The 22,909-nt window shown below is 41.8% G+C and overlaps 1 protein-coding gene across 1 annotated transcript in view; it reads left to right on the forward strand.

Annotated features, from left to right (window-relative positions):
- The window catches only part of ANXA13 (annexin A13), a 72,858-nt gene that overhangs the window by 44,539 nt on the left and 5,410 nt on the right, over positions 1 to 22,909 (forward strand). Inside the window, exons 6-12 of the mRNA XM_060202054.1 lie at positions 4,752 to 4,922; positions 8,569 to 8,602; positions 8,714 to 8,793; positions 10,768 to 10,836; positions 11,241 to 11,342; positions 18,464 to 18,539; positions 20,892 to 21,004. Of these exons, the coding sequence (XP_060058037.1) occupies positions 4,752 to 4,922; positions 8,569 to 8,602; positions 8,714 to 8,793; positions 10,768 to 10,836; positions 11,241 to 11,342; positions 18,464 to 18,539; positions 20,892 to 21,004 (645 nt within the window). The remainder of the gene's footprint in view (positions 1 to 4,751; positions 4,923 to 8,568; positions 8,603 to 8,713; positions 8,794 to 10,767; positions 10,837 to 11,240; positions 11,343 to 18,463; positions 18,540 to 20,891; positions 21,005 to 22,909) is intronic.

Consider the following 22,909-nt stretch of genomic DNA (forward strand, 5'->3'; position numbering starts at 1 on the left):
GCCTTAGGCATCAAGGAATGTCTTTAAAGATTCACTGAGTTAACTCAAGAGATTAAAAAAAAATACATTCATTTAAAACTTTAATTGGCCAGGAAAACTAAAATTGTTAACATAATAACCTATAATGTCAGTATTTCTACTCATTAGTTAAAATTTTTTTTCTATTAATCCCTTAGTAACTTTCATATCTGTTTGAGCTAATTTTACCTAATAACTACAAATAATTACAAATAATTTGAAAAGTTAACATTTAGAGGTAAGTCTTCATATAGGAATCCTTCAAGAATGATGTGTTCTCCATAAATAATTGCTAAAGAAAACTAAACATCACCAACTATTTCATTTATGAACCAACACTTTTAAAAATTCATTTATTTTCTTTCTTTTTGTTGTTTTATAATAGAAATTATATAATATAGAAATATATTATTTCTATACATATATTTCTATAATATTTAGAAATCTTTATGCCTGTACTAGGCTTTTCATTTACTTTATTAATCTATAGAAAACACAATTTTTTAAAATTTCTTTATTGGGGAATTAATGTTTTACATTCAGCAGTAAATACAATAGTTTGTACATGTATAGCATTTCCCTGTTGTATTTCACAATACAACCCCCACTAGGTCCTCTGTCATCCTTCTTGGACCTGTATTCTCCCCCCCCCAACCCACCTCAGAGTCTTTTACTTTGGTTCAATATGCCAATTCCAGTTCAGGTTAGAAAACACTATTTTTACTGACTCTTAATGCCCTTAAAACTATCATTCCGCAAAATGAACATAATTTATTATATTATACTCTAATCCATATTTCTAAAATTTTCATACTATTATAGTATCTGTGTAATAGGCCTAGAGATTATTATGTTTCTTTTTAAAACTTATTTGACAATGGGCTGGCAGTAATCTTTTTAGGCTCTGGTCCTCTCACAAATTGAATGAAAATTATAAATTACTTTCATTCTCAGTTTGATGTGAGAATCAAAAAGAATAGGGGGCCAGGCATTATCGCACCGCATTAAGCACACATAGTATGAAGCACTTCTAGTTAAATAAAAACCAGTTAATGACTTATGCAAAATTACACACCAAGGAAATAAAAGAACCAGAATTAGATTCAGTGCCTCTGATTCCAAGGTTGGCATGCTATCCATTCCTGAAGAATCTACCATGTGGGAACAGCTGTTTACCTACATACTGAATGTTCCAGTATAATTGCACTTTTATAGATTTTTTTTTTTTGCTTAACTCTTTATTATCAGGATACTGTCAATGCCATTCATTGATGACCCTGATGAAAATAAATGGATATTCACTTCAGCTTCACTTAATTAATTGTTTATCTTTGTCAATATGCTGAACTGCTGCAGTCTCTCAAATTCTTTGTCTGCTACCACTCTACCTATATAGAAATCCAGACATGGGGTTTTAGACATTAGCATAAAAAAGAGTGTAGCAGCAAAAACAATAAAATGTCTAAGAATAACCCCCCAAAAAGAAGTGAAAGACTTATATACAGAAAATTATGAATCACTAGTCAAGGAAATAGAAAAAGATACAAAGTAGAAATATATGTCATTTCCATGGACTGAAAGAAGTAACATCATCAAAATGAATATTCTATTCAGAGTCATATACAAATTTAATGCAATCTCCATCAAAGTTCCACCACAATTTTTTTAAGAAAACAGAACAAAAGCAACAAAGGTTTATCTGGAACCAGTAGATGGCTAGGATTTCCCAAAATAATCTCAAGAAAAAAAGAACAGAACTGGGGGCATCACATTCTCAGATACCAAACTATATTACAGGGCCACTGTAATCAAAACTACCTGGTACTGAAACAAAAAGAAAAACACTGACCAGTGGAACAGAATTCAGAGCCCATAAATAAACCTCACACCTATGGATATAGTGATTTTTGAGAAGAGGGCCCAATTTATTTATTTATTTATTTATTTATTTATAAAAAGGAAACCCTGACAAAAACCATAGGATAAGAGAGGTACAACTCCACACAATTCCTACCATCAGAACTCTGCATCCCATCCCCTCCCTTGATAGCTTTCCTATTCTTTAACCCTCTGGCAGTATAGGCCCAAGGTCATTGTGGGATGCAGAAGGTGGAAGGTCTGGATTCTCTAATTGCTTCCCCCACTGAACATGGGCGTTGACAGGTCGATCCATACTCCCAGCCTGCCTCTCTCTTTCCCTAGTGGGGTGGGGTTCTGGGGAATCAGGACACATTGGTGGGGTTGTCTGTCCTTGGAAGTCTAGTTGGCATCATGCTAGCATCTGGAACCTGGTGGCTGAAAAAAAGAGTTAACATATAAAGCCAAACAAGTTGTTGACTAATCATGAACCTAAAGGCTGGAATAGTGCAGGTGAAGAGTTGGGGGGGTGTCTCCATTTTGTAGATAGCTAGTAGGCATAGTTTAGTTATATTCCAAAGGGTCTGTGGCTATACTAGTTTTTTGTTGTTTTTTTTTCCTGAGCCAGGTAGATCCTAGTTATTGTCTGGGGAGATGATGTCATGGCTGGGAAAAGGACCAGAAAGCTGGATCAGGGAAGAGAGTAGCTCCCTAATATGGGAAAGGTGTATAAATATTGTTGACTATAAACCCCATCAATTTGATGTGATCTGGGGCCCACATTCAGCTTAGGAGCCTATGTGACCTCTGCATCCCTATAGATCTGAGCTCACATTCTGTGTTCATGAGTAGGAATGTTCCAAGCTTCCCCAATATGAGGACCCATCATAGAGTAGCATAGAGTATGTTGTTCAGCCTCCCTTCAGAGGATGGAACATTCTCTACCGTTGTTGATCCAAGTTGAGGGCAATGTCCTATGGGGGCCCACAAAGGGGTCTGTTTTGTTGTTCCTGATAGAGATGACCGGTAACAGTGGAGAGATGGATTGATTCAAGGTCTAGGCCCATGATGTCTGTGTGGAAATCTCAGGACTCCCGAATAGGAGGGCTCAAATTATTAAAGAGAAAGGAGAGTTTCTTCAACAAATGATGCTAAGAAAATTGGGTTGAAACATGCAGAAGAACTAAACTGAACCACTACACTTCACCAAACACACAAGTCAAAAAATTGGATATTAAACCAGAAACTATCAAAAACTTAGAAGAAAATATTGGCAGAACTCTTCCATCATAGTTTTTATAGGCATCTTAAATGACTCAAATCCAATTGTAAGGAAGATAAAATAAAAATAAACCAGTAGGACTACTACAAATTGAAAAGCTTCTCCATAGCAAAAGAAACAACCACCCAAACAGAGACTCCTTACACAATGGGAGAAGATTCTTTACATGCCATACATTAGGCAACAGAATAATAGTCAAAATATATAGAGTTCACCAAACCCTGCATGTTTCCACACCATACGGATCTGACCAAAGGCCTGTCTTTATGAGTCATGATGTTAGATGGAACAACTGCCATGAGATGGAGGTGGTAATATCACAGCTCCTCTTTAAGACTTTGGATTCCAGGGCAGGCACAAAATCTGAGTTTGTTGCCACCCACCCCAGGCCTAGCATTCAGAGGTTCATTTGAGAAATAGTTGGTTTACCTTTTTTTTTTCCTCAAAGTTCCTTTCAACATGGAATCATTATCATCATCACATGAATTGCAATTTAACACATGCCAGGCATAATGCTCAGTGTTTAAATGGATTATCACATTTAATTTTCCCAACAAATATAAGAGGCAAATCTTATCATACTCCCCACATTTCAGAGAAGGAAACTGAGAACTGGTGAAATTAAGTCCCTTTCCAAGGTCACAGAGCTATTGTGACTGTGTTGTTAGCTGTTGTGTCATGTTGCTGGGTAGCCAGAACCATCTATTCTATACTTTGGATTCCCAATGTTCTAGCTGGTGTATCTGTAACACCGGGCCCTCTCTGAGTGAAAGTCCTGCTTTTATCTCAGTTAGGATATGTACCAGTCAAGCTGAGCTGAATGTCTGTCACTAGACCCTTTCCTTATAAAACTAACTGCTTCCTGGAAAGGCAAGTAGGAGTAGACAGTGTACCCAAAATAAGACAGTGCTTTTCAATAAAAGTCCATGGGTATAGACTGTCACTAAAATAGGATACCAGGAGAATTTTAGTTCATTTCTTTCTGAGTTCTTTCCCACATATATCTTTTTCCATATTTAATAAGATAATCAAAATGGCCGTATATCTAGTTTGCATACAATAACTGTTCCTCGGCAAATGATTACTCTTGGTCCTTCCACTCTCTTAACATCCCAATGTGGATGAAGAAAGACCTTGGACACAACAAACTCCTATTTCAATCCTTTCTAGTCAAGTGTTGGGGGTGAGTGGAGTAAATTCTTCATCGTCTTTTTAAGGCTTGGGAGTTGGGAATAGCACCAATACTCACCTTGCATGGTCTTTCTGAGGATCAGTAAGGAAGTTCTCTGAACCCTAATGTGTCCTGCAGATGCTGGTTGATATTATGGTTGATCTTTGATAACTTCAGCCCTGAACAGGGACTCTTTTTATGATCCTCTGCCAGCCTTGGGAGAAGATGGACAAGGTGGGCAAGCAAGAGGAACTTATGCCCCTTGGTCTGTACTTCAGAGCAGATCACTTATATCAGTGACTCCCCCAACTCCATGTGTCCATGATGGTTTTCCTGTTGACCCTGTAGCCATGAGATGCAGAGAGCAGACAGGATGCCTCTTTTCAGGTCATTCCCAGCCAGGTGTTTACTGTCTTCCTACAGGATCTGGAGAAGGTGCTCAAGGGTGAGCTGAGTGGAAACTTTAAGAAAGCAGCCTTGGCACTTCTGGACCAGCCCAGCGAGTATGATGCCCGGAAGCTTAATAAGGCCATGAAGGGTCTAGGTACTGATGAGATGGTGCTCATCGAGATCTTGTGCACAAGAACCAATAAGGTTAGTTCCCATCAAGTTCTCAGGTCTGGCCAAGAGAGTATATACCCCTCAGAGAAGGCTGCAATAGTGAGAAGGGAAGTAATTCCCCACCTTATAGCCAGTGAGTAAGATAAGGTCTGAGAAGAATTGCATCTCCATGGCTCACACAGGAAAAGGCAGCTCTGTCAGTTTTCTAGCAGTCAGTCTGCTATTGCTGACTTAGATTAAGAGGATAGATGTTTCTGGACAACCACTAATCCGGTTTTTGTCTTCCTCTCCTTCCTTTTCTTTCTCTCTCTTTTAAAAAAATTTTTGGTATTATCTTTATCTATTTCTTGGATAGAGACAGCCAGAAATGGAGAGCAGAGGGGGTGATAGAGAGGAAGAGAAACAAAGAGACATCTGCAACACTGCTTCACCACTTGCAAAGCTTTCCCCTGGAGGAGGAAACTGGGAACTCGAACCCAAGTCCTTGTGCATTGTAACATGTGCGCTCAACCAGGTGCACCACCACCCAGCCCCTTTTCTTCTTTCTTTCATTCATAGAAAGAAAGAAATTGAGAGGGAAGGGGGAGGAAGACAGTGAGAGAGTGAGAGAGAGAGCTGTAGCATCACTTCACTTCTCATGAAGCTTTCCCTTTGCAGGCAGGGACCAGGTGCCTGAACACAGTGCATTTAAAATGTGTGCTCTTCTTTGTCACCTGGCCCCTAGCTTTTGTTTTTCTAAAGAGATAAACAGTTTTATATGCAAGGGGAGATTCTACTCCTAGCCCCGTACCTATTTGCAGCTCTTCAGAATAAAACAGTAAGAAATTCAAGTTTGCTTAGGGCATTTGACTTATCCACAGTTGACACTGAGTACAAAATAGGTTGCAGGGGGGCAGGTGGTAGTGTACCTGGTTGAGCACACATGTTACAATATGCATGGACCTGGGTTCAAGCCCCACAACCCCCACCTGCAGGGGGAAAGCTTTTCCAGTGGTGAAGAGTGCTATAGGTGTCTTTCCATCCCTCTCCCTATCTCCCCCTTCCCTCTCGATTTCTGGCTGTCTCTATCCAATACATAAAGAAAGATAATAAAAAATTTAAATCAAACAAAAAACAGAATGCAGACATATCCACCTTTCTTGAACTTTGCTTAAGTGTACTTTGCAAATAGAGTGCTTTCAGATACAGCTATGTTTACAAATTTAAGGCTTGCGGCAGCCCTGTGTCCTTTGAGTAAGTCTATCACACCATTTTTCCCTAACAACATAGATGATTGTTCACAGGTTTTTTTTAGCAATAAAATTATTTTAATAAGTGTAACAATTATCATTTTGAATAAGATCTGCACATGTTTAGGCAAAGTGCCATAACATAGTTTCCTCTATAACTTTCCTGTACAAACAAAAAAGTTTATGTGGCTTGCTTTATTGTAACATTTGCTTGACTATGTAGTCTAGAACTGAATCCACCATATCTCCAATGTTTGCCTGTACAACAAGGCAGGGAAGTGGGGGAGAGGGCTAAGAGAGGATTCCAGGAAACATGCTCCTATGACTGTTAGCATCTCTTCAGAGGTTCCTTTGTCCTTCTATAAACATGTCTGACTCATGGGCACATATCACCATTTCAATAGTAGCAAAGAATGTGCTGGGACTTCATTGGAAGTCCTCTTGTCTACAGTTCCAGGACCCAAAATGGCCAAGGAATTTTTAAGAGTATTGAACGTTCTCAGATCACTGTTTGCAGCTCTCTCTCCCTCTTCCATAATCACCCTTCACACAGACCCAAGAGTTCCAGCAAAGAAAATGCCACCAAGAGAGCCCTTTGATCGCTCAGCTGGTAGAGTGGAGGACTGTAGACGGAGAGAAAATGCCACCAAATCTCAACACCCCTCACATCTCATGGTCAGAAACAGATACTGTAGTTGGGACAGACAGCAAGGAAAACTGACAACAGAGCTCTGACGCTAAAATGTTTTACATCTCATGTACTGCCAGGCCTGCCCTGGTTACCTCAGTGCGGCCTGTGCTGTGCAGCCAGTTCATCAAGACCTCAGCATGCTCCCAGCTGCAGTGCAAACCCTTCCCTGGGCAGCCTCGGTCCTCTTTGTTGATAAGAACCTTCCATTGCAAGACGCTATAGTTTGGGAATGTACCTTAGAGGAGCATTAGTGGTGGGGGGGGAATGACATGAGTTCAGTTCACACTCAATATCCCTATTCTTTTAAGAAGTAGCATAAGTCCAGTGATAAGGTAGCTAATGTGGGCAACAGTGGAGTGTGTGTGTATGTGTGTGTGTGTGTGTGTGTGTGTGGAGCAGACCACCCCTTCACCTTTGTATGCAGTGGTAACTGGGAACAAATTTAGGGCCTCATATTTGCAAAGTATACACTCTACCTCTGGGCCACTACCCTGACCTTTGATCATTATTTTTATAAGCTTATTTGACTACATTTTCCCTTCAACCTTGTTTCTTTCCAGCTCTGGTCTCTAACAACAAGGAAGATCTCCCTCTCCCAGCCCCTACCACCCGCATTCAATTAGATCTGACAGCAACTACAAAAAGCCAGGGAAAGCATGCCATGGGTTCAGGGAGATACTGGTAGTGGACTGGAAGGAAGAAAAGAAGAAAGAGCTGTATAGACACAAATGATCACCCACTACTCCCCCTCCCCCAACATCCTCCCACCCACCAAGACACCTAGACACCTAGACTCTTCCTTTCTATTGCTGCTTCCGCTTTTCTCCATCATTGGCCCCAACGTAAACAGCTTTCAGGTGAAGCCATAGGAAAGAGTGGCTCTCTCGCTTTACTGGTTCACATGTAGACTGGGAAGCTCCCGTGTGATTCTCTTGGCAGAAGCCACTGAAATACTGATATAAAGTAGTTCTTACCCTTATATACCCTAGAGGGAAACTAGCACTCCAGAAAGTAGTGAATTATCTACTCAATAAAGTCTTGTTAGAAAAATGAAAACTGGAAATACCTACAAAGTCCATTGATAACAGGTTGGCTGTATGAACTGACTCCTTGCAGGATGGGACATGGCTTATCCATTTAAAAACATGAGGTGACTGACTTCTAAGCATAGCTGGAATGCCAAAACACACTGAATGAAAAACTATGTCAAAGAATATCTATATATTCAAGGACCCAGGTTGAATCCCTGGGTTCCCACCTGTTGGGGGAAAGCTTCATGAGTGGTGAAGCAGGGCTGCAGGTGTCTCTCTGTGTCTCTCCCTCTCTGTCTCCTCCCCCTCTCAATTCCTCTCCGTCTCTATCCAATAATAAATTAATTAATAGATTTTAAAAGAGAATACCTAGTATTCCACCTTTTAAGCATATAGTACATCCAGAAAATAATCCCATATATTTTCAGTAGCACCTAGATATACAAATGTAAAGACAAAAACTTGGGAAGGTAAATAGTGCATTATCACTGTCTGCCTGGGTGAGGTGATGGCATGAAATGGGTTGAGGATGCATTATTTTTGCTATTAACTATGAAGAATGAGTGTGTTTACACAGGAGGCTCCTTCACAGTCCAGGGGACTGCTCCAGCGTTAGTGACTGAGTGGGAGCCAAGCCTTCAGAGGAAGCCGTGGAGGTGGCCTCTTCCCTTCTGTGTCTCTGTCTCTAACAGCTTTGGTGTATTCACTTTTTGAATTACCTCTCCTAGGAAATCATCACCATTCAAGAGGCCTACCAGAGGCGTAAGTTATCTTTCATTCCATTTTTTCAAATTAAAAGATGCTCCTTTTCAAAATATCCCTGGGAAAATAAATCCTCTGCTTTCTCTCCTCCCTGTTTCTTTTCTCCAAAAGTATTTGACAAGAGCCTTGAATCAGACATCAAAGATGATACAAGTGGAAACCTGAAAAAAATTCTAGTGTCTCTGATGCAGGTAAAAATGAAGAGACCTCCCTTACTTTATGATCTTGGGAAATCGACCTTGGTAGCCTAGTGCCACAGTATGAAAAGGCAGTGCAGGTAAACGTTTCATTCTTCTAAGAAAAACACTACTGAGGTCTCATCAGCCTGAGCTCCATCAGGCTGGTTACCGGGAAATTATTCAATTGACATTTTCCCTAATAGCCTGCCTAGTCATTTGCAAGTTAATTTTCATTGTCCCTTTTTGAACCCAGAGAGAATGGGTAACCTTCCCAGGTTTATAAAGTTAATAAAACCAGATCAGATACAAGAACCAGATGGCATGACCCACAAAGTGGCCTTTGTAAGACAATTCAGCACTTCCTTCCAGAATTCATCCCAAGTCCAGGCCTGTGAGAGCATCTGCAAAGAACAGACCAAGGAAGAGTGACTTCGAGAACTGACCCTGCTAGGCCACAGCCTTGGAGTTAGAACCAGAAAGCACCTGTTCTCTCCCCGACACACCTATCTTTAGCAACTTGTGTGTTTCTTGCAGGGAATGCTCTTGCCAAAGCATCAACTGTAGCAGAAGGAATGTGCTACAGGAATGTGCTAATTCTCTGTCAGGGTCTCATCTGATTGAAATGGAGGTTGGCCAGGGTGGTGATTTCATCTGGTTGATAGGCAAGATCAGTCCTCTGTGGCAGTATAACTGATATCCTATTTCCTGGCTAGCTGTCAACCCAAGACCCCTGTCAGTTCTGAGAAGCCATCTGCAGTTTCCTGTTTCAAGGAACTCAGAGACAGTTCAAAACAGGGGCCAGGACAGCAGGAGCTCCTCTTCCCCACCTCTCTCTCTCTCCCTCTCTCTCTCTCTCTCTCTCTCTCTCTCTCTCTCTCTCTCTCCCTCTCTCTCTCCCTCTCTCTCTCTCTCTCTCCCTCTCTCTCTCCCTCTCCTTCTCTTTTCCTCTCTCTCCCTCTCCTTCTCTTTTCCTTTCTCTCCCTCTCTCTCTTTCTCTCTCCCCCTCTGTCTCTCTCTTTCCCTCTTCCTCTTTCCCTCTCTCTCTTCCCTCTCTCTTCCCTATCTCTTGCCCCCTCTCTCTTCCCTATCTTTCTCTCCCCTCTCTCTCCCTTTCCCTGTCTCTCTCTTCCCCCCTCCCCCCTCTATTTCTCCCTCTATCTCTGAATTCCTAAGAGTTCACCTGATCTATCCAGAATTATATTCCTTTTTACTAACTCCATGACTAGGGACATGGATTACCACAGCACACATCCTCTTTACCATATTTACTAGTGTACTGGTGGATTTGGCATCTCATCCACTCATACACACAGGTCTTGTCCATAATCAAGAAGATTATACAAGAGTGTTCGTTCAGAAAAGTGAGAAGGGGTGGGGGTGTAAGCTTAGAAATCTGTCATAAAGCATAGAAATAGGTTAGATTTCCAAGACTTTCCTTGATCAACATTCAAGGTTCTTTGACACTGGGCCTAAGAGGTAAAATTTAATGTTTGGCATGGAAGTCTACTGGTTTTCATGTAGTCAGGGACTTCATGAGGCTGTTTTCATACTGCTTATAAGTCAAGGGCACTGGGGCTGGGTGCCTGGGAGACAGCAGAGTGGTTCTGCAAAGGACTTTCATACTTGAGGGTCTTTAGTCCTAGATTCAATCCCCAGCACTATCATAAACCAGAACTGAGTAGTGTTCTGGTCTATATATCTCAAAATAAACAAAACAGTTTTAAAAGAAAGAAATATTAAGTTAACAATAATAAAAAAAAAGTGAAAGGGATTTCTGTGTCACCCTGTTTTTGTCTATAAAAAGAGGAAAAACAAGCATTGTCTTGGCAGCTACTCCATTGTGCCCAAAAGATGGCAGCAAAGAGCAGCCTTGAAGCTAGGCAGATGCGGCCTCTCTTCAGGCCTGCCCTCTGCACCTGGGAATTTTCTGTGGTCCACAATGGAGCTGTGGAAGTGAAGTGAATAACACCGTGTCTGTTCTTCTAGGCTAACCGTGATGAAGGCAATGAGGTGGACAAAGACTTAGCTGCCCAGGATGCCAAAGATCTGTATGACGTAAGTGTGCTAGTGTCAGTATTTCTTTTCTTTTCTTTCTTTTTTTAATGATTTTGTGTTATTTTCAGCAAATGGTTTTATTTCATGCAAAGGGAAGTTATTTGGAAAGAAAAGCTTGACTCCTACACATCCGGTCTTCAGAAATCTTTGAAAAAGTCTTATTCTGTACTCTCAGGCTAACCATGTCATATCCATTTTGGAACGGAAGGAGGTGATAGTGATAGTGAGATAAATACTATAGATTAGTATGTGGACTCTTCATAAGCTGAAAGTGCTTAGTCAATCAAATTGACTTCTGTCCAGTGGATATGATACAATTTCCTGTAAGTGAGGTCTGATCATAGCACTATATATTTAGCCTTTTCATAAAAGGGTTGTTTCTCAATGTTTGCATCTGGCCCCAGGCAGGAGAAGGCCGCTGGGGCACTGATGAGCTTGCTTTCAATGAAGTCCTGGCTAAGAGGAACTACAAACAGTTACAAGCCACCTTTGAAGCCTATCAAGTTGTAAGTAATCAAGCACCAGAGCCACAGAATTCACACAGAAATTCATCTTGAGGGTTTTTTCCAAATGTTTAACAGTGGGAGTGATTTTGCCCAGTCAAAGGATATTTAATAATGTCTGGAAATATTTGGGGTAATCAAACTGGGTATAATTGGAGAAAGCAGTGTGTTGGTATGCAGAGGGGCAAGACCAGGGGTGCAAAATGCAGGACAGACGTCTATCAACAGGAGTTATCCATACCCATATGTAATGCTGAGACTGAGGTGTCTTTCCTGTCATAGAGACTAGAAAAGCAAAAAGAATGGCAACTACAGAACCAAAAGCCCCAAACTCAGAGGACTCTAGTTCTACCATGGACATGTAAACTTAGCTTTCTGTCTTCATTTATAAAAACTGGATCTTCATCATCACTTTCATGAGACAGTTTTAAGAATTAAACAAGATATAAAAAGCACAGCACAGGGAGTCGGGCAGTAGCGCAGTGGGTTAAGCACAGGTGGAGCAAAGCGCAAGGACTGCCTCAAGGATCACAGTTTGAGCCCCCAGATTCCCACCTGCAGGGGAGTCACTTCACAGGCGGTGAAGCAGGTCTTCAGGTGTCTATCTTTCTCTCCCCCTCTTTGTCTTCCATATCCCTCCCATTTCTCTCTGTCCTATCTAACAATGACATCAATAATAACCACAACAACAATTAAAAAAAAAAAAGCTTTAAAAAAGCACAGTACAGTATCTGGCACATGGTAAGCACACAAATGTTTGCTCTTGTTTTTTCAATATGCAGATGGGCTAACAGTGCTCACCACTTCCAAGAAAGGTGTTATATTCTTCAGAGATGTACATCCACATTACTTTAATACAGTTATTTTTGTAGTCATGTTTAAACCAAGGAGGTAAGTTACTGTTTCAAGGTACTTCATGGCGAGTCCTTGCCTGAAAAATAGTTTTTAATTGCAAGAAGTCTTTTGAGGAGTTTCAGATTTTATTTTCCAGAGTGCTGTTCAGCTCTTGCTTATGGCAGTTCTGAGGGTTGACCTGGGACTTCATCTTCTCAGGCATCAAAGTCTTTTGCATAACCATTATACTACCTCCCCCACTCCAGTATCAGAGTTTTTTTTTTTTCTTGTCTCTTTTTTATGTAGAGTCCTTTTAACTATTTAAGGTGCTTTGTGGCCTGTATCTTGCTTGAATTTCCCAGTAATATTGTAACTGCGACAAACGCTGAATGGCCATTTTCACCCATGATTGTGGGGCAAGGAAAGTCTGTTATGAATAACAACCATCTGTAACTTATCAGGACCACACAGCAAGTCGGTAGCAGAAAGTGGATGAGGACTCCAAGATTCCCCGGATCGAGCTTCTACCTCGGCTAGAGCTGGCCGCTCCTCACTCCAAATAGTGTTTCCTATGTACTGCCAGCAGATAAAAAGACAATAAAGCCCTGGAATTTTATCATTACTGCATGTGAGCTTTTAGAGCCATCTGCCTTCAAATCATGCCCAGAGTCATGATGAAAGGCAGCTGGCCACACACCTCCCTCTGTGGGGACCTCTGTGCATGAAGCTGTGTAGACTCTGAGCTAAGACACAGACCTTTCCCCCCAGGTCAGGGGCTGTATACGGAGTTTCTGGGGTCTGGTTTTCATCACTGATTATTACAGAAACAGAGAGAGAGCTCTGTATTACCTGACTAGGGATAGTATTTATTTTTTGTTTGTTTGTTTATTCATTCATTCATTTACATTAGTGATTTAATAGTGATTTACAAATTTATTATACAACAGGGGCATAATTCCACACCATCCCCACCACAAGAGTTTCTGCCCCTTACACACCCTCCAATGAAACTGCCACAGTTCTCTCAAGGTCTAGATATGGATTCACTGCACACACACACACACACACACACACACACACACACAAAGGGGTGGGGGAGATGGGAGGTTTTATTCACTTCTTTTTTTTTTTTTAATTTTTTATTTAAGAAAGGATTAGTGAACAAAGGCATAAGGTAGGAGGGCTACAACTCCACACAATTCCCACCACCCAATCCCCATAACCCACCCTCTCCCATGATAGCCTTCCCATTCTCTAGCCCTCTGGGAGCATGGACCCAGGGTCGTTGAGGGTTGCAGAAGGTAGAGGGTCTGGCTTCTGTAATTGCTTCCCCGCTGAACATGGGCGTTGACTGGTCGGTCCATACTCCCAGTCTGCCTCTCTCTTTCCCTAGTAAGGTGTGTCTCTGGGGAAGCTGAGCTCCAGGACACATTGGTGGGGTCTTCAATCCAGGGAAGCCTAGTCAGCATCCTGGTGGCATCTGGAACCTGGTGATTGAAAAGAGAGTTAACATACAAAGCCAAACAATTTGTTGAGCAATCATGGATCCCAAGTTTGGAATAGTGGAGAGGAAGTGTTAGGGAGGTACTCACTGCAAACTCTAGTGTAATCCTGCTTTCAGGTATATATTTTGCAGTAGTTTATGGATACGTGTGAACATAAGCTCTCTCTCACAGAAACTGTTGTATGTCTAGGTTATGGGACTTTGTTAGAAAGTGAACTACCTGAGATGAAATTAGAGTGTACTATTAAAGGAAAGGTCTCACCCGAGTAATGAAGCTGAAGGGTTGTCATTCCACACGTGAAGTCTCTGGATACAGTCTGAGGTGAAGCATGTTGAGATGGCAATCGTTGCTTTGGTTAGGTTGTGATCGGCGGATGCAATATTATTTGGTTTGGATTGGGATTTTATTCACTTCTACAGCCCTACCTTTCTTTCTTTTTTTTCTTTTCCTTTTTTATTTATTTATTTTCCCTTGTGTTGCCCTTGTTGTTTTTTATTGTTGTTGTAGTTATTATTGTTATTGATGTTGTCATTGTTGGATAGGACAGAGAGAAATGGAGAGAGGAGGGGAAGTCAGAGAGGGGGAGAGAAAGATAGACACCTGCAGACCTGCTTCACTGTCTGTGAAGCGACTCTCCTGCAGATAGGGGGGCTGGGGGGTTGAACCGGGATCCTTGAGCCAGTCCTTGTGCTTTACGCTACATGCACTTAACCCACTGTGCTATATCGCCTGACTCCCCTTAATTTCTTTCTAAGTTACACCTACACCCATTACCACTTCCAAATGTTCTTCCTTTTTTCTTTTCTTCCCTCTCAGCTAAGCAAAACAGTGCCTGACTTCCGGAGTTTTCTAGATTCTCTTTCAGTGATGGTATAACTACAAATATTCCTGGTGACAAATGTTCCAGGCCCCAGTGGAATTGGGGTTCAGAGCTCTGAGGTCATCTTCCCCTGTCATCATTACCCCCCTCTGGGAGTATAGATTAGAATTCTTTTGGGGGTGCAGAAGGAAGGAGGTCTGCTTCCATAACTGTTTCTCCATTGGACATGGAGGTTGGCAGGTGGATCTATACCCACCCCCCAGCCTGTTTCTCTCTTTCCCTAGTGGGACAGGGCTCTGGGGAGGTGAGGTTCTGGGACACATTGCTGAGGTCATCTGACCAGGGAGGTCAGGATGGAATCATAGTAGCATCTGAAACTTGGTGGCTGGAAGGCAACAAGATATAAAGCAGGGAAAAATGTTTAATAAATAGAAAAAAAAAAAAGGATTAGGAATAGAATGAATGAGGATAGGGGCTCTAAGTTAGAAAGAATCTAGGATGATTTAGATGTTCCTAGGAGATCACTTTAGTAATCTTCACTTGAGTTGATAGGTAGCATGGAGGAAGACTAGAAACATTTTCGGGGATGATGGTGTCATAGTAGAGAATAGGACTTTAAAGCCAGGTGAGGGCAAAGAATAGCTCCAAAACTTGAAAAAATATATATATATATACAATTAACTGTTTACCACATGGATCTGACCTGGGGCCCATATATACTCATATTTAGCACAGTTGCCTTTGTAACCTCTGAGTCCTTGTCAGCCTGAGCTCATAATACATAGTCATAGCTAGGAGCATTCTAGGCTGCACTCATTTCAGGATCTGCTTTCCTCAAGTGGCAGAAAAGGTTGGCCCAGCCTCCCTTCAGAGAGTGGGGCAGTCCCTACTGTTGTTGACCAGGGATACTCTAGGCCAACAGTTCTCAGAATTCATCCTCAAACAGTATAATTATTGTTATTTTAAATATGTTAAAAGTGAGAGATCTGCGTCCCCACTCTGAGTCTGCTGAATCAAATGTCTTACCATTTAGTCCTGCAATCTGTTTTAGATCATGTGCATGTTAAAGTTTGCTCAAGGCTATGAGCTGTATGACCTGGACTCAATAATTTGAGTTGATAATCAAGGGTTCTGAGGCTCAGTTTCCCCAGCTATAAGTGAAGGATAATAATGGTACCTATTTTATAGAATTAGATAAATAGAACCTACTTTATTGAGTAGTAAGAAGTACTTAGTTCCTGGAATGACACAAAGCTCAGTGAGCATTAGTGATTATCAGACATCTCCCTATGTGAGCCAAGAGAGGGAAAAAAAATTAAGAGCTAATGGGCAGGTGGACTATAGTCTATATTGATTTCATGGTTCTTCATCTGAAACCATCTCTAGAATACTGCCTATGCATCTATTCCAACTGGAATGTCACTCAACTTAACCTTCATTATTGATGTTTTGAGCATATCTTGATCTTACGGCCCTGCTTCCATGAGTGTCCTCGTGGTCTTTGACTAAAAGCCCTAAAGTGCTAGTGTAAGATCACTGGGTTTGCTGTGCAACATAGATTGGCCTGGCATAGAGCTGACTTTTCATTTTTGCCACATAGATCTCAGGTCTGTGTGTGCAGGAAGAACATTTGTTTTTCTTTACTGGGGGATTAATGTTTTACAGTTGTCGATAAATATAATAGTTTGTACATGCATAACATTTAGGTCCTGCCTTTTATTTGTCATCTCAGTCCAAGTCATAACTATTCATGGTCTCAGAAATTCTAGCCCAAGTAACAACACTTCCCCAACTCTGCAGCAATGGAAAGATGACTATAGACCCAAAGTTTACCAAACTTGAAAGGTTTATATACCTATAAAACCAAAACAAGTTCCACAAACAGAGCTCAATATAATTATAAACTGGACATACACACACCAATAGTCCAGGCTCACTGTCTCTGTCATCAGACCCCTGAACACAGCCCTCCACACCTCTTTAAATGTTTCTGAGTCTGGACCAAGCTCTTAAGCTCATCAGCTGCTAAATTCAAAGTCACAGGGCACAGGGTGGGAATGCTATTGGTTTGGGAAAATTGGTTATAAAAGAAGACTTTACCTAATTCTTTTTTATTTTTATTTATTTATTATTGGATAGAGACAGAGAGAAATTGAAACGGAAGAGGAAGATAGGGAGATAGATAGGGAGAAAGACACCCATAGCCCTGCTTCACCACTCGTGAAGTTTTCCCCCTGCAGGTGGTGGGGACCGGGGACTTGAACCAGGTGTGTGCTTAACCAGGTGCTTCATAGCCTGGCCCCTTTTCCTAATTCTTCTAATATTCTCCCTGTAAGCAATACAAGCTAGAGGGCATTGTAGCATGCCTGGAATTTGTCCTGGTAATCTGTTTCTGTACTACAATCAGAAAGCCAAATCTTTCCAAAGATCCTCCTAAGAATTGAGTGCTCCCATAGCTGATGTGAAAAGTCTGGGCTTTTTTGCAAAGGAGAGTTGAGGTAGTGTGGACCAATCAAGTGTTTTTCATTTGTGTTCCATGAAGTGCCTAGGAGGCACCTGGAAGAGGGTGAGGGCTGGATGTAGACAGAGAAGAAGAAGCAATGCTCTCATTGCAACTTATCAGGTACAGTCCTAACCCTGGAGATAAGCAAGGAAAAGAGCCTGAGAGGGCCACGAGCCAGCATTCCTGACTCCCCAGCCCAAGTGCTCTTCTGTTTTTATTGTTCCATGTGCTGAAATTTTATAGAAAACTGAAAAAAAAAAACACTACTCTGGTTCAGAATTAACAACAGAAACAAAAAGCAGTGTGACATGGTTTTTTTTTTAATTTTTATTTTAAAAATGGAATTATTGACAAGATCATAGGATAAAAGCAGTACAATTCCATACAGTTCCCACCACCAGAACTCTATATCCCATCCCCTGCACTGATAGTTTCCCTGTTCTTTATCCCTATGGGAGCATGGACCCAGGGTCACTGTGGGTTACAGAAGGTGGAAGGTCTGGCTTCTGTAATTGCTTCCCTACTGAATATCACTGATGGCAAGTCGATTCATACTCCCAGCCTGTCTCTCTCTTTCCCTAGTGAGGAGGTGGGGCTCCAGGACATATTGGTGGGATTGTCTGTCCAGGGAAGTCCGGTTGGTATCATAGTGGCATCTGGAATCTGGTGGCTTAAAAGAGTTAACATAGAGACCCAAGCCTGCACTGCCTTTGTTAAGCATAGTCACCCTTTACTCTGAACTTCAGCTTCTGTAAATATTTTGAAAGAAACCTAACGTGTAATACTGTGCAGAGACATATGTAAGCAGTGTTTGGCATTGGCGGAGAGTGGAAGAAAGTGGTGTTTAGATGTGGCCTGTCCCCATCCTCCAGTCCCACCCCCCCCACACACACAGACACACACATGCACACACTCAGACATATACACACACTCAGACACACACACACACACATACACACACACACACACACACACACACACACACGACCAGTTCCACACCATGAACTTCACAGCCTTTACATTATTCTCCAAAACAACACACCACTGGGTCTTTTGGTTTTCCATTTGCAGAAATAAAAGGCACAAGGGAGAGAAAGAAGGCATGGGTATAATGATTATAACCACAGCCTTCTAGAAAGTTGGCAATGGAAAGAATTTTTGGAAAAAAACACTGGAAACTAAAGTACTATGTAAACATAAAGAAATGTTGTTACAGTATATATTCATTTATCCTTCTACTCCCTGATTTTACTGAGAAAATCCAAGCCAAGGGAGTGGTCCCTTCTGGGTGCAGATCTAATAAGGTCCAAGCCTAGACTGACTGCCCCGCTCAGATGGAAGAGCATCCATCCTCCATGGCACAAGACTGGGCAGGACATTCTGAGAGTCACATGACTGTGTCTGGAAGAGTACAGTGCTTTAAAACAAAACCTGAAATAATGGCTAAATGTTGTCTTTCTAGCTCATTGGCAAAGACTTGGAAGAGGCCATTGAAGAAGAAACATCAGGCTACCTGCAGAAGGCCTATTTAACAATCGGTAAAATAAAAGTTGGAGCATCTCCCTTCTTTGGCTGGCCCCCTGGAATGGGTCATGGACACAAGCTGTATACAGGGGGTTTTCAGGAATAGATTGGGGACCGACACATTTAAACCACATGGGATGAGAGAAGAGAGTGAATGTGCTATAGTTAGTTGCAACAGGACTTTTCCAAGGAGTCCTGAAGCTGGGCTGCCCAAAGTGGAGGCTAGGTCCAGGTGCTTGCTTGCTCTCCACATCAGGCAGCCACTGGCTGTTTCTCAGTGTTTGCAGCCTCCAACAAGGCAGCTTGTTCTTGGAAGGTCATTCCTATGAGAGCCTCTGAAGTGAGCGGCCAACCGAAGTGAGTGGGGGCGGCATCCGTTACAGCCCCCCTAATAGTGTGAGTCCACACAAGCATCTATCAGCAACCTAGAGCCATAGTTTCATCAGGGAGGAAGGTATGTGATTCAGATGACACATATTCAAGTTTCTGCACATTACTAATGGCCCAAAGGTACCTTTTCCATTTGGTTCCTGTCAACATTTGAAATGAATGGATGGAGCCTGTTTGGAGAGAGGGGAGGAAGGCCAAGCCTTGATGGGGCCAAACAAACACTGAGACCTTCTTCTCCAGGTGTTGCCCAAAGGCAGGAAATAGCAGAAAGGTGAGCAGGAGATACCTGTGTCTGGAAGACTCAGTTTTCCTTTCTGCAAGTCCTGGTATGAAGGAGTGTCTGTACTCCTGTGGTGAGGAGTTCAGGGCACCATCCCAAATAGCACAGGGCACAGACAGATGCTCTGAAGAAGGAAAACAACAGCCTGGAAGTTAAAAAATGTGTTCTCACTGCCAACTCTTTTATTTTGTTTGTATGGGTTCTCTTTATTTCTTTCTTTCTTTTTTTTTTTTGGAATATTGTCAACAGTCAGATTTATTTTTTAATCCACTCTCATTTTGCATTCAAATTAGCAAGACTTTTCCTGTGATGTACAGAGATCCAACCATCTATAGTGCCACATCTCACCTCCACCAGGTATATGACTGTTCTTAGTGCTTAAAGGAAGAATATAAGTGAAAGGTAAACTCTGTTGGTGACTGACTTGGATCTCAAATCCTTTCTGTGCTCACAGTGCATAGAGTCAAGCAACTACCTTGGAAACGAGAGTGTCAGGCCAGGGAAACATTAATAGCTCACTTGGATAGTATGTTTCTTTGCCATATCTGTGACCCAGACTCAAACCCAGCCCCCATTACATTGAAGTGTTGTATGAAGTATTTTTCACACAGTGTGTTTCTGTCTCTTTGTCTCTGAAAAAAAAAAATAACTTCTAATTACAGGACATATTGGGAGGCTGGGCAGTAGTGCACCGGGTTAAGCACACACAATACAAAGCATGGGGACTTATGCAAGGATCCCTGTTCAAGCCCCCGGCTCCCCACCTGCAGGGGGGTCACTTCCCCTCCCCTCTCAATTTCTCTCTGTCCTGTCCAAAAATATTTTTTAAAAAATGGCCACATAAGCAGTGGATTTGTAATACAGGTACCAAGACCCAGCGATTACCCTAGAGGCAAAATAATAATAACAATAATACAAGACATATTAAGGACACACATCCCACAATTATGGTGAATTTATTAGTAATCATTAACATAAGCAAATGTGTCCTTTTGTTAAATGTCAACAACCAAAAGAGGAACTGGCTCATGCCCCAAAGCCCGCAGTCATGATGGGCACAGATGAGGTGGAGAGGGGAAGAGTGGTTTATATGCCAGAGTAGATGTGCATTGAACCACCTGGGTGGTTCAATTGAAAGTGTGTCTTCCTGATTTGTTACTGATACTGAAGATGATGGGTGAGGAGAGACTAAAAAAGATCAAGCTGATCACCCCAAGAAGGGAGTCTGCAAACAGATCAAACATTTAAGCTTATATCTAACTGCCAGCTAAAAAGACTAAGGGGAACTTGGCAAAGATACAAAAATGAAACTTACAAAACAAACCCAGAGAAGAAAAGCAAAGGTCAGGAAGGTTGCTCAGCACACCACAATCCAAACGAACACCTCTTTAGTCCTACAAACTTTCAGTACAACAAGCTTCTGTGTTTCCCCCTCAGAATCCACCCAGATCCAGGATACATTTCACTTAGATAGGAAAAATTATTTCAGTGGATGAGAGTCCTGAGCTCGGCCTGAGAATGGCCAAAGCATTGCTCTTCCTTCCAAGGGCTTCAGCAAACAGTGGGCTTTGCCTCACCTCTGATTGAAAAACCTCAGTACCCTAACTTGTAGGGGAATGTTCCAGATACCACTGCACTTCCTGTCACTTAACAAAATGTGAATATATTATAACCTCTTTTCCCTCCTCCCACCCAGTGAGGTGTGCCCGGGACCGAGAAGGCTATTTTGCTGACCGTCTGTACAAGTCCATGAAGGGTGCAGGGACCGATGAGAAGACTTTGATTCACATTATTGTGACAAGAGCTGAGGTAGGCACACCCAATTCAGGAAACTGGTCTACAGATTATTTCTTTCACTACTGATATTATCAACAAATAGATTTTTATGTCATGCCTGCTTATAGAAAAGGTAAAACAGAGACAGCTTTTGCCTCCCCAGATCTTGTGTGATGGATGCTGCCATCTGCTTTAGTTTATATAAATGCAACAACAGTAATGGAAGTTGTTTGTTTTTATTCTCTGAGATGGGACTTGAGAGATGCTCTGGGGCAGGCAGCTGCACTGGCTTCTTTTAAAGGAGCACAGAAGAGAGACATGCAAAAAGTTAGCAGTAAGCAGGTCATTCTGGTCACACCCTGCAGCAGAGACAATAAGCTACTGATTTCCTCACTCCTAAAAGAGGCTTTTACTTAATTGAGCTCATCTTAACTGCATAGGAACATCAGTATAAGATTATTTCTCAATCTTTGTTATTTATTGATTGGCCTGGGGAAATAGCATAATGGTTATGCAAAAAGACTTTCATGCCTGAGGTTCTGAGGTCCCAGGTTCAAGTCTCAGCACCACCATAAGCCAGTGCTAATGTCTGTATGCCTCTACTTATATTTCTGTCATTAAAATAAGGACCGGCATAAGGATCCCGGTTTGAGCCCCCGGCTCCCCACCTGCAGGGGAGTTGCTTCACAGGCGGTGAAGCAGGTCTGCAGGTGTCTGTCTTTCTCTCCCCCTCTCTGTCTTCCCCTCCTCTCTCCATTTCTCTCTGTCCTATCCAACAACAACGACATCAATAACAACAACAATAACTGCAACAACAATAATAAAAAAGACAAGGGCAACAAAAGGGAAAATAAATAAATATATATTTATTTTATTTTATTATATTATACTGATATTATATTATTTATTATAGTAACATTATACATTTTATTTATTTATTGGACAAAGAAATTGCTAAAGAAGGGGAAGACGGAGAGGGAGAGAGAAAGAGAGACACCTGCAGACCTGCTTCAACACTGGTGAAGCATTCCTCCTGCAGGTGGGAAGTGAGTGCTCAAACCCAGATCCTTGCACCCAGTAACATGTGTGTTCAACTGCGTGTGACACCACCTGGCCTCTATAAAACATAATTTTATTTATTTATTTATTTATTTTTATTTTTATTTACTTATAAAAAGGAAACATTGACAAGACCATAGGATAAGAGGGGTACAGCTCCATACAATTCCCACCACCAGAACTCCATATCCTATCGCCTCCCCCAATAGCTTTCCTATTCTTTAACCCTCTGGGAGTATAGACCTAAGGTCATTGTGGGATGCAGAAGGTGGAAGGTCTGGCTTCTGTAATTGCTTCCCCACTGAACATGGGTGTTAACAGGTCGATGCATACTCCAAGCTTGCCTTTCTCTTTCCCTAGTGGGATGGGGTTCTGGGGAATCAGAGCTCCAGCACACATTGGTGGGGTTGTCTGTCCAGGGAAGTCCAGTTGGCATCATGCTAGCATCTAGAACCTGGTGGCTGAAAAAAGAGTTAACATATAAATCCAAACAAGTTGTTGACTAATCATGAACCTAAAGGCTAGAATAGTGCAGATGAAGAGTTGGGGTGGGGGGAGGAGTCTCCGTTTTGTAGGTAGCTAGTAGGCATATTTTAGTTATATTCCAAAGGGCCCATGACTATACTAGTGTTTTTATTTTTTTTCTGAGCCTGACATCTGATATGCAGGTGGATCCAAGTTATTGCCTGGGGAGATGATGTCATGACTGGGAAAAGGACCAGAAAGCTGGATCAGGGAAAAAGAGTAGCTCCCTAATATAGGAAAGGTGTATAAATATTGTTGACTGTAAACCCCATTAGTTTGATGTGATCTGGGGCCCATATTCAGCTTAGGAGCCTATGTGACCTCTGCATCTCTGTAGATGTGAGCTTGCATTCT

Source organism: Erinaceus europaeus, chromosome 1 (assembly GCF_950295315.1).
Source record: "Erinaceus europaeus chromosome 1, mEriEur2.1, whole genome shotgun sequence".
Taxonomy (NCBI): Eukaryota; Metazoa; Chordata; class Mammalia; order Eulipotyphla; family Erinaceidae; genus Erinaceus; species Erinaceus europaeus.